The 19121-nt window shown below is 46.2% G+C and overlaps 1 protein-coding gene across 1 annotated transcript in view; it reads left to right on the forward strand.

Moving 5' to 3' along the window:
- The window catches only part of Rgs6 (regulator of G protein signaling 6), a 524737-nt gene that overhangs the window by 406960 nt on the left and 98656 nt on the right, over positions 1-19121 (forward strand). Inside the window, exons 4-5 of the mRNA XM_051148667.1 lie at positions 14398-14448; positions 17977-18083. Coding sequence (XP_051004624.1) covers positions 14398-14448; positions 17977-18083 — 158 coding nt within the window. The remainder of the gene's footprint in view (positions 1-14397; positions 14449-17976; positions 18084-19121) is intronic.

Here is a 19121-nt window from a genome sequence, read left to right on the forward strand (position 1 = left end):
TGGTGACCACTTGACAGATAAGTCTGTGGAGCAAATGCCTCCTCCCATTCTCTGCCGAGCTGGGCTGTCTCCATTGGTCTCTCTAAAATGATACCAGGAGGCAGGAATGCAAGAACTGCAAATCATGGTGTTTCTTCCCTGGGTGGTTTCAGTCTGATTGCACTCCTTCATCTCATGTCCAGTCACCTTCTCCTATAGAGACCACATTCACAGGGTTCCATCCTACCCCCCTCTTGCTATCATATTCTTGATAGGTGATGCTGGCCAGGCCCCTGAACCTTGTAACTGAGACCATACATGAAACAGTGAGGGGTAAGGTCTGGCTGGGCTGTGGGTGGTCCAGGGGCCTGGCCAGCATCATCCGCTGATGCTTTCTATAGAACATGCCTGTTTATGACAACTGTGTGCTTTTTCCTCCCACCTTCTTGCCTCATCTCTAAGACCACTTTTTAACCACAGGGAGCTCAAATCACCCAGCAGCTAGCTGCAAAGAAAAGCCATGTTGGGCATTTAGGAAACAACTGCAGCTTGCTCAAACCTTCCTCCTTACTCCCTGGATGCTCACACCCCAGCTCTCCTCTCCATCCTTACAAGCAAGTGAACCAGATTATGTCTAAGCAGTGCATTGGGAACAGTTAAACATGGTGTGACACTGAGAACTGATATGTATATCTAGATAGCAGGAAAAAAAGTCTTTCCTCAATCTTTATCCTCAGCTGATTTGTGACATTATTCAGGATTTGAGGTGTGGGCACATATTGCAGTTATGTTATGCAGACATATTTCAGGGAGAGTTACATGTAGGAATGCTCAGTACTGTATGCTTGTGTGTGAGTGTGCCTAGATGCATGTGAACATGTGTTTGTGTGTGTGTGTGTGTGTGTGTGTGTGTATGTGTGTGTGTGTGTGTTAACAAGAGACGGGGTGTCGCTATTCTCTATGTGACCGTTTCAGGTGCAGCTGGGGAGGGGAACGTGAACTCTCAGGGTGATGAGGGAGTGCAAGAATGAGAGACTGAAAAGGCGAAGGGACCTTGCCTCTCTTCTTCTTGCTATCTCCAGTTATGGGACTGGAAAGCTGAACTGGAAAGTATGATGTCTCTGGCAAAGCCTGAACCGTGTCCTCTAAAAGCTCCCTTGGCTTCAAGTGACTTGTGTGATTTTTCTCCCAAGTCCTCTAGAACTGGCCTTCATTCTGTACCAAAAATGTCCAAAAAAAAAAAAAAAAAAAAAAAAAAAGAGAGAGAGAGAGAGAGTCTGGGGACAAGGATGTATATTGTGTGTCTGAGATGCAATGGCATCATAGAGGGGAGAAACTTTGAAAACTCTGTCTACTCCCAAACCAAATTGATAGGTGATGCTGGCCAGGCCCCTGAACCTTGTAACTGATACAGTACACTAAGAACACAGTGAGGGGTAAGGTCTGACTGGGCTGTGGGTGGTCCAGAGGCCAATTCATTTCACAATTTTTTAAAACGAAACCTGAGTCAGCAACTCAAACAATAGTTTTTAGAGGCAAGCATCCTAAACACTATAACTCAAAGACAATACTTTGATACTACATACTGAGGGATGGCACTAGAAAGTACTAAAAGTCTTTGTTTACTGTAGTTAAGTCAGTATTTTTCTGTATGAGCAGAAACCATTGTGTAGACAGTAAAACACACAATGCAAAGGTCTTGGGTCTTCTCAGACCTTTGGTGGTTTTGTGTGGCGTGAAGGTACATGCAGTACAAAACATGCATGTTATGTGTTCAGAACCAAGGCTGCAGGGATGCTGTGTAGTGCATCATGGGTAAGCACTGGCAAAAGCATCCCAGATTCGTGACATGTTGCATTTGAAGTCACGTTTGGCCATTGTGCTTTCAGAAACCTTTTCCCGTTCTCAGTTTTTCACGACTGCCCACCCTGCCCCCTGGGTCATGGCCAACAGTTTAAGAAGCAGAGCCAGAGGCTGACCCACAGTGCATCAGCTCCCAGACATAGGCAGGGGCGACAGGGAAGGTCATGGTGGCATACTGCTGGGGGAAGCCTAAGATAGCCTTGGACTGACCAAGATAACTCTCCTCTATCTCATTTGTTTGTTGTTGCTTGTTTGTATGTTTGTTTGTTTGAGATGAGGTTTCGCTCTGCTGCCCGGGCTAGCTTCCAACTTCTAGGCACCGAATCATCTCATGGCCTCTGGCACATCTCACTAGCTCTTACCTCGCTTCTCTTTCTATTCCCTGTGGATCTCTGCCCTGAGGTCACCCATAGCGCTTCACATACAGAGCATGCTGGGGGTGTTCCCTTCTGGGACTGGTTTCCCTGTCCTAGGCCTGGCTGCTCGACACACCTCAACATGAGTGTAAACGTGAAGTTTTCCCTTTGTGTGGGGTGCTTCCAGATTCTCTCTTGGAGGCCTTGTCTTTACATCCAACCTACTCTCACATTATTTTCTCTTGATCCTAAGTGCATCAGCTGGAACCAGGACTTGTCATGTCTGTGGCCTCACAGCACCCCAGAAGGACTTAACCCTTGCAATGTCCTATCATACCCGTGCCTTTAGGACACGACCCTGGTGTAGGCTTAATTTTCTTAACTGATCTATTTTGTTAACAACTTAGTGACCGAGCATACGTACTTATAACCCGACTAACCAAAACAATAGGAAATGAGGATTAATGGACACGATAACAAAACTGTAAGGATATCAGTTCTGAGGAACGATTCTCCTGGCACAATCAGTAGGATTTTTTCTGCTGGAACCTGGAGTAACCAGAACCCAGAACCTCAGCAGGAACCGGAGCCCCAAAGCCTTCCCTCAAGCGGTTCTCTCTAGGAGCGTCTCGAAGTGCAGCAGTGAACAGCCAAAACTATCCCAAGTCTCCAAAAAAACCCCGCCTCCAGTTCTGGGCTCACTTATATATCTCCTTCCAGAGTCTGTTCACGGGATCTTTTCAGCTGGCCACAATCAAGCTCCTCCACAAGGTAGTTGCTCTTCTAGTGGATTAACCTCACCTGTTCTCTCACGAGACCGTTCCAATCCCGCACTTGGGATCCTAAAGAAACAGGTTTATCTCTCCTTCACCCTGGGATGTTCATCACTGTAAGTGTGGTTTGGGGAGGGGCGCAGCTGGTGGTAGGAGCACCTCTAGCGTCCTTACAGGTAAAGGAGTAAAATAACAGCAGCCCTGCGAGCAACACTGAAACGGGCTGTGTCAGGCAGAGAAGAAACGAGGCTCGGCCATTTGGGGGCTCTGTTTTCATATCTACCTCTCAGACAGAAGTTAGAACATGCAACCAACAGACAAATCCCCCAAGGGTCATGGAGCTGGTGAGGTCAGGAATACAGATTCACAACCACTGGCCCCTTGATGCCTGGATCTGGGAACCAATCCTAAGCCAGAAAGGAGGTTGCTGAGCTGGCCTGGGAAGAACCAGCTTGTCTGCTTGAGTGAAACAGAACTGATGACATTGCTAGCAGAATGACCTCGATCGAACCTTAGGATGTGCTGGGGAAAGCTACCAGCTCTGTTGCCTTAAGGGTGAGGCTCTCCCTAATCAGAATGGGGTTGGGTACCGCTGCTTAGAGATTGACCCTCTTCCCTGATCTCCTCAGGATAACCTTAGCCTCCCCCGGACAATTTAAATGTAAAATGTGTATGAATCGCTTTTCAGATTCAAAATTGCATAAGTGAGGTGACTAGTAGGCAACAGGAAGGCGATGACCTCAAACCTATCAGTCACTCATACACCACTGGATCCCTTCCTCTCACCAGGTACCCTCCCAGCCTTCCCAGCAAAGCCCCCATCTCCCATTCTGAGAACATCAATAAAGTTTTCTGATGAGGGTGCCTGGATACCGAGCATTGGATGAGTTCTTTCTAGGAGCACTGACCCTGCTTATTTGTTTTGTTGGGTTTTTTTTTCCTTTCTGCTTTGTAGTGAAAGGCAGCGGCGGTCCTCAGCAGCAGCCACCCTAGGGAACAGTGGTTCCTCCCACCATGGCTCCATGCCTCCATTTCCCTGCACTGAGGCCTAATCAATGTAGCCACATCCAGCCTTGCCTTTAATAAGCTGATTGTGGAGCTAAATCCCGCGTGCTCTCAACCTCACCCTGGATGCTTTTGATTGACAAAACTAATCTCTCTTCTGCCCCCACATCTGCCGCTGCCTGCATCCTCTTGCAAATCATGCGCTCAGCTGCTGACAATTAGATATAAGACTTGGGATTCAGGCGCAGGAGGGTTATGAGGTTATGAATCAATTGTAGGGACTCGGGTGAGATAACAAACCAGGGGAGCCCATCTCAGGCACCTCACCGCAGCCCTCAGCGCCTTCCGGCTGATTTATGAGTTGGTAATAACCTCGCCTGGTCTCCTGCCCCTGTTATTTTTCATAATACATAGGAAAGCTTTAAATTTCAGAGTCCGAGCTGCCTGGGTGGGGCTGTGGGGAGAGCACTTGCCCAGGGCTTCCCTGAGGTCCACTGTCTTGGTTATTGTGTGATCACTGCATTCTGGAAAGTTAAGGTTGTCACAGGCTCCTAGAAACCAGCAAGCAACGCACAGGACCCCAGAGAGGTGCTCCCAACAGAGCTCGTGCACGGTAGAAGGCTCACAGATAAAGGGTCTGAAACACAACTGTCGTGTGTGAGTTCAATCCTTCCGCCATGACCGGAACTAAGTCTTATGACTGGAGGTTTCCCTGTGAGGAACACCACAGGACTGGAAGTGGGCGGAAGAGAGGGGACAGGCTGGGGGATGGACGGTACACGGAGGCAGAAGGTTGGCGACCTGTCTTCCCCTCTTGATCTACCCTCACCTCTCAGTCCTCAGCCTGATGAAAAGATGACTCTGACTGCTACCTAACTCTTTGTGAAAAGTATTCATCTGTCGAGATTTCTACTTATAAGAGAAGATGTGATGTTTTTAGAGAGACCCCTGGCAATAGATAAGAAGCCCTAAAGATTATATCAAAAGCAGCATCCCAAAGGTGCCTGAGACCTGGTGTTGCCTAGTGCCTACATTTACGTCCCCTTCCCTCCTCCCGTTTTCCTTCCTTCTTTCCTCTCTCCCTTCCTGTCTCTATCCAACCCTTCTTCCTTCCTTCCTTCCTTTCTTCCTTCCTTCCTTTTCATCAGCCTTTGGGATTAAGTTTAAATAGCCCACCAAAGAATGTTTAATTGAATTTGTAATGAATACATGCATGTGGGTAACTATGTACCATATAAAGCACATTTGAATACAACTACAGATGCATAAGTGCTTATTAAACCCCACTGCCCTACCAGCTGCTCACTCCATGCCAGGAACACAGCAGCAAAATGGAGGCCCTGTCCATAGGTGTTGATGGTTATCAAATGCTAAGAGTTAAATTGCATCTTCAACCCCCTCCCAACCCCACCCCAAACCTCAGGATGTGATCTTCTTAGAAAGCACAGCCATTATAGGCATAACTAGTTAAATTAGGAAATTAGGGTGGACCTTGAGGAAGTATGGTTTCTCTTATAGAAAAAGAGCTTTGGCAGTGTGTACCAGAGGGCCAGCAAGTGGATGTGGATGCAAAAATCAGGGCATTGCAGACCGAGGCAGAGGATAGCACTTCCTCACTGCCCTCATGTGAACCAACACTTCTATGACCTTGAACTTGAGCATCCATTCTCCAGAACTATGAGAAAGTGAGCTGCTGTGGTCCAGGCCACCCAGTCGATGGTACTGTGTGAAGGCAGCCATAGGATGCTAATGCAGAAGAGAAAGCATATGCTGACCAAACATCCTGGCCAAGAGAAATGCTACAAAAGGGAGAGCCTCTTTGTCTGCCAGCAGACACCAAGAGACCTTGCCAAGTCTTGGAAGTAATGAAGGCTTTCTGAGGTAGTTAGCAAAGAGTGGCCAGGAGTCAGGTACTGGTAGAAGCTGGGGTGAAAGAGGAAAAGCCTTCCTACCCCTGGAGAATTGTCTATGCAGAGGCCTTGAGCTGAGATGAAGGGACGGTGTGTTGTGGGAATGGAAAAGTGGCCCACTAACAGAAGAGACAGGAAGATGTAGGATGGTCAGTCACCAGAGCACCAAAGCCAGAACCGTGCCGTAATCCATCACATTCAAAGCCTTTATTCTGGGTGAGGGTACCTGTCTTGCTGCCTGATCCTCATTTTCTACATAACGTTTATCTGGAAGCTGGAGAGATGCCCCAGCGGTTAAAAGCACTGACTGCTCTTCCAAAGCTGGGTTTGTCTCAGCACCCACACAGTAGATCACAACCTTCCACAACTCTAGTTCAGGGGATTCAGCATGCTCACATGACCTCTGCATGCAACAGGCATGCATGTGGTACACAGACATACATGCAAGCAAAACATCCATACACATAGAGGAAGAAGAATAAAATTATTTTTAAAAAACATAGTACAGGCAGTAGTGGCACACACCTTTAATGCCAGTGCTTGGGAGACAGAGACCGATGGATCTCTGTGAGTTTGAGACCAGCCTGGTCTACAGAGTGAGTTCCAGGATAGCCAAGGCTACACAGAGAAACCCTGTCTCGAAAAACGTGTGTGTGTGTGTGTGTGTGTGTGTGTGTGTGTGTGTGTGTGTGTGTGTATGCGTGCCTATCAGGAGTAAGCTTTACTTTGTCACATTGCCATTGTTAGCCCGCTGTCACATCCCCCTTTCTTTCCACTTTGCAAGCAGACTTCTTCCCAGAGACATGAAGGCATTTATAGTTCCCTAAGACCTCAACTGAGAAAGCAAGTAGCACAAAAGCTCAGATTATTGCAGCTTCCCTCAGCCTTACAGATGGTGTAAGGCTGGGCCTTGTGGGGTCCCTGGAATACAGACTGTCCCAGTGGCCACTGTACACCCAACTGATCTGTGCATATTCTGTGCCAGACACTGAGCTTTTCCTACAAAATGCAGCAGTCTGTGTGCTCTCGCTGCAGCGGTAGCGGTCCTGTTGTTATTCTTCCCTTTTCCTGTGATGAAATGAAGGCCCAGAGCAGTTCACGGTCTGTGAAGAATCAGGTCATCACAAGAAAACCCAAAGCCACACTTTGTGAAGAGGGCTTTTTTTCCCCTTTAAGTTGGCAGAAGATTCATCAAGTATCATATTTAAAAAAACAAAGATTGAGGTGGATTGTTTCAAAATTTATAGATGACTTAATATGGGCTGGAGATAAGACTTCCAATTTTATCATCACTGTGCCTTTTCGCTTCATACACTTGCTAAGTGACTATTAAATTTGTTATGACTTTCCTCAGTGAGCCAGTAACAAAACTACAACTATTTGACAAAAAAAAAAACAAAAAAAAAAAAAACAAGTGACATTAAGCTTTTCCTCTCACTGTTCCTTGGGCCTGTTTCCTTCCCACTGCCAACTCGGCACATGCCCAGCTTAACATTTCTTCTTCGCTTAACCTTTCTCTTCTGCTATGACTGCTTTGTTTTGTAGAAGGAAGACAGTAAAAAGAAAACATGCAGCTGCAAAAATGCCCTACTTAACCTGTCCGTCCATCTGATCAATGGAGATCCAGAAAGAATCACACCATCAGCTTATTATAGCACTATTATTATAAAACCCAGACCAAAGGAAGTATTTAGTAAGATTCAAGTGAGTGGGTCTTCAAAAGTGGGAAGGGGAGGTGAGATGACCAAAAACAACAACAAAAAATTTAGCTTAATAGCTGGTAATAGCAGCAATCACTAAACTGATTGCTTTGCTGTGGGGGAAAAGTTCAATATAGAACACCCATTCTCAGATGTTTTACTTGCACGTTACTGGAGGTGTTCATTAGCTACAAGACAGTGAGAATGGGAAGGTGGGAAGAAATCTGGATTCTAGCTCTCTGGGGCTAATAGATACTATTATGTAGCCTTGGGCTTCTCTAGGCCTAATCTTTTAAATGGGTACTAAAATGACAATATTTTGCATATGTGTTGTCAATATTATCCACGATACCAGGAACAAATGGCTGCTCTCTAACAGCACTCAGGAAATGTCACTTTCCCTTCACAAGCATTGGCACCCACCTGGTGAGTGGCATGGAGCTGCCTCCCTATTGCAGGTGCACAGAGACCCTGAGCAGGTACATGAAAACATCATGGATGGGATCCTGGCCTCGGCAGAGGTGTAGGGTGAGCTTGCTCCTGGCACAGTCATTTTCTTCGAGGGAAACAGAAGGATTGAAATCGTGTTACTGATTGCCTCATTTGTCAGTACCACAGTACGTAATCTATCAGTTTTCCAGAGCCTTGACATCTGCAGGCAATTGCAGCTCATGTGATTACTCTGCATCATCTTCTTCACATAGATTGCAACTGACCCAACCCTAGTGAGAAAGTGGCTCATGTTAAGATCTCCTTGGGTTATGTCTGACTAGAAGTGTCCTAATCACATTCCCTAAGACCCAGGATTTTATATGATTTTATACAGCTACAATTATCCTCTAAGCTGGAAAGAAAGCCCCCTTAAATATTAGGGGCCTCGCTCAAAAAATCTAGTTTGTGTTTATCTAGAGTTCACATGGCATGGGAACTAAGCATGAGGGGTCACTGTGTCTTACTCTACCAAGTACATAAATAGACACAAATAAAGGAGCTGAGGTCACACCTCTCTCTCTCTCTCTCTCTCTCTCTCTCTCTCTCTCTCTCTCTCTCTCTCTCTCTCTCTCCAGCGTTTCTCTGTGTAACAGCCCTGGCTGTCCTGGACTCTCTTTGTAGACCAGGCTGGTCTCAAACTCAGAGATCTGCCTGCCTCTGCCTCCCCAGTACTGGGATTAAAGGTGTGCGCCACCACGCCCAGCTCAGGTCACCTCTCTTGATACAGGATTATAGGATTTTGATGCACATCCCCCTAGCGCCTATGGAAGTCCACTTGTAGTTTCAGGGACAGTAGATGACCAGAGTGTGTGGCAAGTTCAAGGGCAGTCATCCAGCATGGTGACTGAGCCTCTGTCTACTGACCCCTGAAGACAAAACGGAGACTGGAGGCACGGCCCAGTTGGGAGGGTGCTTGCCTAACATCTGTGAGGCCCTGGGTATGATGGCATCAGTAATCTAAGCCCCCAGAGGGTGGAGGCAGAAGCTGGTCATCCTGGCTACATAGTCAGTTACAGGCCAGCCTGGGATACATGAGACCCGCATCTCAAAACACAAAACATCAACAACGAAAGCCCGGTCCGGAGACACCTGTCTTTGTTCATCATTATTTGCTTCCAAAAAGGGGAAAAAAAAAAAAAAAAAAAACAGCAAAAGCTACTAGGAGTCCCTCTTACTCACTCTACTTTGGCCTGAGAATCCATTTGTTTGTTTGTTTACTTTTCCAGAGACAGGGTTTCTCTGTGTAGCCCTGGCTGTCCTAGAACTCACTCTGTAGAATAGGATGACCTCAAACTCAGAGATCCACCTGCCTCGGCCTCCCAAGTGCTGGGATTAAAGGCGTGCGCCTGCCACACTTGACAAGAGGCTAATTCTTGCCTCCCCATTCTTGATACTTAAAAGCATTTATTTTTCAAAACGTATAAGCTGCTCTTATAGTAGTTCAGAACTTAAAGTAGCTCAGAAACAGAATAACAACTTGAGGCCTCTCCTCTGCCTGATAGCCTAAAGCTAACGACTTAAATTATTTCCAAAACTGTTCTCTTTCACGTCTGCATTCACTTATATGTGTAATTAATGAAATAGAATAAAAAATGTCATTTCATCATATATGCTCTTCTTGATGAGTTTTTTTCCCACTCAACATAGTGGTTGTTCAATAAATATTTCCATGAGTGAGCCATGATTCATCGACTTTCTTGTTAGTGGAATTTTATATTGATCTCAAATGCCTGTTCAATAAATATGTATATATGTAAAAGATACAGTAGGAAGGCATACTACAGCACATGTGAAGCACAGCATGTAACTAAATAAGCACATACTTAAATACAGGGATAGATCACAGGTGACGTGGAAGGTTCCGGGGTACCCTCTTGTGTAATTCACGGATACCCCTGTATTGTGAGTTGATACACTACTTCTGGTGGGTCTGGGGGTTATTGTCACACAAACATGAAGACACATGTTCAGATCTCCAGGACTTAAAAGCTGGGTATGGCCATGTACCTATAATTCCTGCACTGGGAAAGCAAACACAGGTTAAAAGCTGGGTATGGCCATGTACCTATAATTCCTGCACTGGGAATGCAAACACAGCTAGCTCCCTGTAGTTCACTGGATAGCCAGCCAGCCAGCCAGTCAGCCCAGCGGAACAGACGAGCCCCAGGTTCAGTAAAAGATGCTATCTTTTCCAGCGCACTCTTTTAATCCCAGTACTTGGAGTGCCAAAGCAGGCAGATCTCTGAGCTCAAGGCCAGCTTGGTCTACAGAGTGAGCTCCAGGACAGCCAGGGCTACACAGAGAAACCCTGTCTCAGGAGAGAGAGAGAGAGAGAGAGAGAGAGAGAGAGAGAGAGAGAGAGAGAGAGAGAGAGAGGGAGGGAGAGAATGAGAATAAAGTAGAGAGTAACTGAAGGAGACAGTGACATTGACCTCTAACATACAAACGCATGTGTAAATACTTGCACATACACCCACGCCACATGTACATAACACATACAGAAAAGGAGACAAACACGCATGCAATTGGCCTCAGGAAGACAGCTTCCAGGTAGTGTTTTGGACTCTCGGGAATAAAGGCTGACTCTGCAATGTGTGTTACATTGTGGATGTTACCAGCCTGCCAGTCCCCATAATGCATCTTGCCAAGGTAAGGTCTCAAACTCAACAGTGGGAACAAAAGGCAGCAATTATGTTTAGATAGGACAGAAAAGAATCTTCAAATTCTTTTTTGGAGGGGGAAGGATGACCACTGGGGTTGGTGGAGAGAGGGGAAAGGCAAAAATGAGAAGGCATATACTTGCTCCCGTTGCTCTATGGCTCCAAAATGTCTTTCATAATATCTGACAGATCTGCCTTCCCTGCTTGTTGTGGGGCCTCACCCACCACAGTGGTTTTCTTCCAGCCCCACAGCTGGACCAGGCCACCTGTGCAGCAGTCCCCAGAAGCAGAAAATAGCACTGGGACCAGAGAGAGTGTATTCACCCATCACTAAGCATCTTCCAACATGCTTGCTGCATGCCACAGAATGGTACCCACAGTAAACGAGGGGCACAGTGGATGACAGCACGGCTGATAAATCATCCTCTCCCAGGATAGCCAGGAATTGCAGCATCACAGTCTCCACATGGCATAGCGACTGCCATGGTCACTGGGCCATGACACAAAACCCAGCTCTGTGCTCCTCAAAGTGTTAGAGGGAGAAGGAAAGGGAACCTTTGTGACTTTGTCTTCCTTACAAGAAAAGTACTTAACAGTGATCCTTTAGTTCAGAGAGTGTAACCAGGCCATGGTACAGCCACAAAACAATTGGACCAGAAACTGTGAGTGCCAAATGGGAGTAGCAACCCAGACAATGGTGCTAGGGGGCAGGGGGGCTGCGGTGGGTAGGATAGCAAGGAAGGAGTTTCAGTGTGAATGAATACTAATTAGTGACATGGATATTAATGATGACAGTAATTAACAGGGGAAAGGAAGGGCTGTCATTGTCCCAGAGTGAGCAATCAATCTTGGCAGGTGATAAATAATGGCTGAGCAAGCTCAGCGGAAAGATAATCCTCAAGCCCCCCGGGAGAGCCGGAGTGATACTGGAAGCCTTGCAGTTTCCAGGCAACCCACAGAAAAGAACTATTTTTCTTTGAGGGGTAAAAAAAAAAGAACAGGTTAGTGTCTTTCTCTCATCACCCAGTTTGGGATTACAGTTCTTACTTGACGTCTGCTTTGTTCTGCACTTCCTAGGACAAATACAGAACTTCTGTAATTTGGGGGAAATGAGCATGCACACACGCGCATGCGCAGCTACACAAACAGACTCCCTTTCAAAGGAGGAGAACACGCTGCAGTGTTTTCGCATCTAATTTCAGCTCATAGGTGCTGTCCGGAAGCTTCCAGAGTCTTGCTTTTGAGGCTGAAGTGTAAGGAAATGGCATTGTCAATGAGGGCTGGCCCTGGGCAGAGGCCCAGGAGGATAAGGGTAGGGCCCAGAAAGCCAGGCTGTACTCTTTCTATAGAGCTGCACAGAGACCGAATGTCCAGGCTGTCCAGCCCGCAGGGATCTTACTTCTAGCCAATGGTCAAATGTCTGAAAATGTTGACTCCCAGGAAAAGCGCAACCCTCTACTGCCTGTCATCTCCTGGCTAAGAATCCAGCCAGGCGCTGGGTTAGCAAACCTCACTCCCACCCCCAGACACACACCACGGCTTCGGATGTCCTCCTGACCCAGATCTGGAAACACGGCTCCTTTCAGCCTATCTGCCATCAAACATTCCACAAGAAATGATGGAGCTATGTTTAGAGAGGTCTACACTGGTTAAAGTCCGTGGGCGACACGGTGGGTTGATTAGATAGATGTTTTGAATCCTGCAGCTCGCTGGGCTCTTGCACTTCTGTTACGTACTCCAAGGCTCGGCCTGACTAGGGAGGCAAAGGAATGAAAAGAGGACAGACACAGAGACAGACACAGGGACAGAAAACCTGGGTCGGGCGGCTTCTATGCACTCTGGTGGAGCTGCACCGAGTACCCGGGCAACCCAGATCCTCTGTGTGTTTGTTACATGCAGCCCAGGGAAAAGAATAGCCAGTCTTGGTAGGAGGTGTCTGCCCAAGAAGGTCTTAGGTTCTAGATACCCTCTAAGAGGAAGCTGCAGTTGCTAGCTGTTATGCACATTAATCAATTGCTTGCACTTGCACAGAAGGCTTTGCTATGCTTCTGAGCCTCACCAGGGGGAAGGCTAACTCCACAGAGTCCTTGGCATGCCTGTGACCATGTCAGCCATGCACATTCACTCGGGACTTTCTTCCTACCCCCCCCCCCCATGTGAGCTAAGCTGCCCTGGGACATGGGTTTCCAGCTATATCTTTTTAAAGGAAGACAGTAAAGGGGAGCTTGTTCAGAAGACTGTGGCCAGTGGCAAGAAGCTCCAGGTCCGTCACCCTGGGGATGATGGCACTGATGGTTTATGGAAGGACTGCCCAAAATCTGACAGAATGCTCACGGAGTGATGAGGTCTGTGTTCAGGTTCACTCTTCTGTCAACAGAAGACAAAACCAACAGGAGAGAGAAAGAGGGTCAAATTTTTGTTCAAGTGTTACTTTTTTTTTTTTTTTTTTTTTTTTTGGTTTTTCAAGACAGGGTTTCTTTGTGTAATGGCCCTGGCTATAATAGACTCATTTTTGTAAACCAGGCTGGCTTTGAACTCACAGCGATCCACCTGCCTCTGCCTCCCGAGTGCTGGGATTAAAGGCGTGCACCACCACACCCGGTTCAGCATTACTTACCTTAAACATGCTGGCTAGCAGGGAATCCACGAGCTCCTAAGAACTGGAATTATTCCAAATGCAAGTAGTACCTCTCCCGAGAGCTCCAAGGGGCCATTAATTTTCATAATGAGATCCATGGCCCCTTCCTTATTGTATCTTTGCCTCACCCAGTTCCCCAGAGGAGTAAGGGAAGGGTCTGTTGGTGTGGATGGCCCACGCAGGAGTTTTCATAGGCCACATCGGGGAAGTGGTGTGGGTCATTCTACCCACATATAATTAGTATAGTTCAGTCCACAGCCAGTTTTGGGGGAGCATGGACATGTAAGGTACCTGGAGCCTAGAGGGAAAAGGAGAAACTGTCAGGGAAGACCCGGAAGTGGCTTCTATGGAATCAGGTATGTCCGGTCAGAATGGACTTCACGCCTGAAGAGAATGAGTTTTCCAGGAACCTCTGAGGTCCCCTGAGTTGGTTAGCCCTTTTCAGTAAAGGATATGACACTGAAGAAGAAATGTTTTGGAAGCAGGCGTACTAAGGGTTTGCCGGCCTGTCTGAGGAATGCCATTGAAATCTGTGTCCCTAAAAAGTTCCTGATAGATGCTCCCTGGAAATGCAGGTAAAACTGACGCATCAGAAGTGAATCGGGGCTTTTATTTTGCTTTGTAAAAGAATTTAAATATACACTGGGGGTGCAGATCGATTGGTACCTGCTTGCCTAGAATGCATAAAGCCCTGGGTTTGAGCCCCCAGCACTGTGTAAACTAGGCATGGTGACGGTGGTACAGGGCTGGCATCTTCGCATCCTCAGCTATATAGAAAAGGCAAGGCCGACCTGGGATGCACAAATGCCTGTCTCCATTAAAGAAGGAAGATAAGGAGGGAATAACAATTATTGAATCATCACTGTGGAAATATCCCAGTGGCTGGGAAAGGCTGGCTAGCACGGGAAAATATCAGTACTACCCAGCTCTCAGGCTGTGTGCTGCTGGGCTTACGACTCTGGGGAAGATGTTTCTTCTGCTACCCTTAAGAGCTTCAGCTGAAATTGCCTTGTCATTGCAGGTACTGACATTGTGCAGTGGCTTATGAAGAACCTTTCCATCGAGGACCCAGGTACTTGACCCTTGACCTTGACCTTACCTCCCCTGGTGTTGGTACACGTGCCACGACCAACTTCTCCAGTGGGCCCTGTACAGTCTTGAAGAGAAGGCTTATCATCACAAATTCCAGGATGTGGGATCATTGTATTTGCAGATAGAAGTCATTCATTTTCTCCGCCGAATGTCTATCATCACGTGGAAATCACCCTTTGAGGAAATGAGCCACTATTTAGAATGCCAAAGAGCTCAACACAATAGCGTGTGAAATGAGATGAATTCTCGTTAGCCGTAGCAATTACAGATAAGTTGTGGCCCTGTCACTGAACAGCCTTCTAGAAGCAGCTCTTAAAATTAGATTGCCTGATCCACAATTAAGATGTTTAATTATTTGCTAAAACTCCTTCTGTTTTCTGCTTCTGCAAGAAGTGAAGAAGTGATTTTTTTTCAACTCTAATTGTGCATTTCAATTAGGCAAAGTCTACCAGAGAAACAGCAAAACCCTGACCAATGAGACAGTTTCCACAGCTGTCCCTCCACCAGAAAATAGATAAGAAAATGTCTTCGTACAGTCCAATTAGGAAGTGGGGGGTGTGCTCCAGGAAAAAAAAAAAAAAAAAAAAAAAAAAGAAGCTTCTAGACAGTTGAAGCTGATTTTCATCAGTGTGCTATGAATTTATTGTTTGTTTGTTTTTCTGCATTTAGAACACATGCATTTGTCTGGGTTAACTCGTGTTATTGATACTCAAAGATCACATTTACAATTATCCACTCTGGGGTTGACCATTAGTGCCAAGTGAATCCAGGGTCACTTCTTACCTGGCAAGCATTCTGCCACTGAGCTGCACATGTCCAGCCTTTTGCTCTGAAATTCTTAGTGGCCATCCTCAGCGGACATAGATACCTCGAGTTAAGTGAACCCCAACCACCAAGCTTTCTGGGAATCTGAACCAAGTGCCCACACTAGATGTTGGGCCTAGGATTCTGATTCTTTGTTGAAATCAATCAATATGCCAACCAGGGACTGCGTTTCAACCTGACATTGCTAGTCTACAGCTGAGTGTACAACAATACAATTTCAAGTAAGTCAATTAAGTGAAGTTGAGGGAAACAGGAGTCCCCTAAGAGCAGGTGGGTTTCTTGGGAGTGACCCTGGCCCTTTTCATGTGCTGGGTCAGTGGCCACCCTGGCAACTAACAAAAAATTCTTAATTTGAGTGAAGTTCTTGCCTCACAAGGAAAAGAAGCATAGGCGCTGTGCTTTTTAGAGACGAGGCCCGAATCAGCTCCCCTCTCTGTTCCTGTTAGACATCTGGGCTCCTGACTGCCCACCGGTGCAGCCAGCCTGGCTAGGCATCCAGCCATTTGGTGACATTCATCTGAAGTCACTGTTCCTTTTTATTGTCATGCTCACTTCAGGCCATTTCTCATGATAAAATTTCCTTGCCCTTCTGAAGTAGCCATTATTATCCATGATTATCATCATCATTAATATCCTGAGAACTCTAACCCACCTAATTGAAGTTCCTGTGGCCCTGGCATGAGAAACTTCCGTGGGAGGTCCAGGCCGATGAAGGTCGCATAGACAGAAGTGTACTCTCCTCTGACAGCTTTGGGAGGACATCGAGATATTGGGACAGATTTGAACTTCTGAGCATGAGCCAGGAAGAAGCTAAAACAGTCCTCCAGATGATCCTAGAAGACAAAGGCAGGAAGCAAAGCCTGGGATGCCAGCATATGCAATTCTGGCCCCTCTGTCTTTTCTCTCTTCCCGTCTGTCGAAGTGAAATCATGTCTAAGAGTTTTAGCTCCGGTATTAGTGGCACAACATTACCTTCTTTCAGGATCTTGCCCTCCCATCTTGCATGGGGAAGGGCAAAGGATGGAGCTTTCCTTCTTGCTAGACCTGCCATTCTTTCCTTTGCTTGTGTGAGGGTTTGGGTTGGCTGGTTTGTTTGTTTTACTGTGTAGCCCAATGTAGCCTTGATGTCTCAATTAATCTGCTTTAACCTCCTGGGGGCTGGGGTTGCAGGCATGTGCCACACACCTGGCTCATGATTTTTTTTTTTTTTTTTTTTGAAGCATGCATCTGGACTTCCATGTATCCAGAGCTTTATCCTTGATGTCAACTAACATTGGGTTGAAAATGTTTGTTACAAAAATGTGTCTATGATCAATATATTGAAACATTTTGTTACTCCCTATGCATTACAGTATAACAGCCTTTTAGATGGCATTTAGACATCTTAGGCATCAAAAGTCACCTAGAAGTAACTTGAAGTTTATAGGTGAAGGTGTAAGTTATTCAAACATAATGCCATTTGATATCAAGACTTGACCATCTAAATATTTTTATCTCTATGGGGGCCCTGAAACAAATTCTACATGGATACACAGAGATAGCCATATCGAATTTTAAAGCCAAACTGGTCATCAGGAAATAGGTAAAATAAAACAACATTTATTCTGAGTCTACCCATGATGGATGCTACTTCCAAGGAGACTTGGTGATTCTTAGAAAGCAAAGCATTGGGTTGTAGTTGCTGTTGGAAAGCTTATGTGTACAGACAAGACAAATTATTTTAAAATGCATAGCTAATAAAACTGGTCACTGTTAGAGACCCACAATTTACCTTCTAACCAACAAAACATACTTTGAGGTTTTGGGGGGAGTCTTAGGTATAGTGGGAGCATTTAGGTCCCACTCTCCCCCTCCTGTATGGGCTCCTCTCAGAATAAGCTAAAATCTTAACTACCATTGGCAGCCTGTGTATGTCTGGGGCTGAGATAAGGAAGCAGCAGATTGGTTTTTGGCAGAAATGTTCATTTTTCTACCAGGTTTATCACCTATGGTACTGCCCCTCCCATTGTCTTTCCTCTGATTTCCTGGAAAAGTGAGGTCTTGCCCTAGTCCATCAAAGAAGTAGTGGCACTGTCCTCACCAAGGGAACTTTCATGTCACAAGGAGATTTTGAAACCTCTGGGCCACAGACTGCACCCCAGGTGCCAAGGATGATAAAGTGTGGGGATCACTCAGTGCTAAGCGCTTGGGTGAGATACCTCACTCCCTTAGGGACTATTTGGTCTACACCATGATATTAGACCTGACATTGTTTTGGAAGGTTGTGGGGAATGAGTAGTGAGGCAGTGTCAGATTCTCAGAGGAGACCAGACACACAGTGGTCCTTCTCAGTTGTCAGCATCCTCCCACCCTCACCATCATCAGGGGAAGTCATCATCAGCACCATCCCCTAGTGCAGTGGTTCCCAACCTTCCTAATGCTGTGATCCCGCCCCAACCATAAAAGTTATTTTTGGTCATAGCTGTAACCTTGCTACTGTTATGAAACTGTAATGAAAATATCTGTTTTCTGATGGTCTTAGTTGACCCCCCTCTGAAAAGGACATTTGACCACAAAAGGGGTCATGACCCACAGGTTGAGAACCACCGCTCTAGAGACTGCCACATGACCCCTAGTTGTCTTTTGTTAAACCAATGCACATTTGTCTGAATGATCTGCTTCTTCATCCTTTCTCTCCTTGCAGTTGAAGCAATACACCTGGGAAGCCTTATCGCCGCCCAGGGCTACATCTTCCCGATCTCAGACCATGTTCTTACCATGAAGGACGATGGCACTTTTTACCGTTTCCAGGTAGGCTTGATGGTTCTTCCTGAAGGGCCTTTCTGCTCACCACTATGCAGCCTCAGATTAGAAAGAACCACTAGAACAGTCAGGCCTGTTTGTGAGAGTGAATGTCCCTGCCCCACTGCCCTGGAAAACCTAAGAACTGCACTAACTTAGCCACTGGGTGACCCACTTAAAAAAAAAAAAAAAAAAAAACAGTAAAAGGCCCTGTTGATAGTGTACAGTTACTTGGGGACCTTGTCTAAGTCCCTTGGGGATGTTGTCATAGAATCTCCTGCTTATCTTATAAACACCAGAAACTAGTTTTTCACAGTATTGGGCACTGGAAGTACAAGTTAAAGGTGCCAGCACAGTCAGTGCCTGGTGGAGGGGCACTCTATTTCACAGATGGCACTTTCCAGCTGGTGGAAGTGATGAGGGGGGCTCCCTTAAGCCATTTTTAAAAAATAAGGGCACTAATTTCACTTATGAGGCCTCCATCTCCATGTCCCCTTCACCTCCTAAAGCCTCCATCTCTCTCATCTTTAAAAAAAAAAGATTTATTTCTTATTTTATATATATATATATATATATATATTCATGCTTTACCTGAATATATGTATATGTACCATGTGAATGCCTAGGGCACACAAAGGACAGACACGGGTGTCAGATGGCTTATAACTAGAGTTACAGATGGTTATGAGGCACAGTACAGGTTCTGGGACCTGAACCCAGGTCCTTTGAAAGAACAGCAAGTGTTCTTAACCCATGAGTCACCATTCCAATCCCAAGACCCCATCTCTTCCGAGCATCTCCTGGAGGTATAGGGTTCAGACTAGAACAGATACTTTCTCTTGTTTCTTCTGGAAGAAACGCTCTTATTGGGGAGGGGGGTTGTCACCCATCTCACAACAGAGAGATGGGGACATTCAGAGAGTAAGCATGGCTTTTAGTGACCCTGGAATCTGAGCCCAAGTGAGCCTGAAAGTGTGGCATCCCTCCCGGAGTGAATTCTCATGTACTACTGAACTCACCCACTGTTAGCTCTTCTCCCACACTCTG

This window comes from Acomys russatus, chromosome 1, assembly GCF_903995435.1.
Source record: "Acomys russatus chromosome 1, mAcoRus1.1, whole genome shotgun sequence".
Classification (NCBI taxonomy): domain Eukaryota; kingdom Metazoa; phylum Chordata; class Mammalia; order Rodentia; family Muridae; genus Acomys; species Acomys russatus.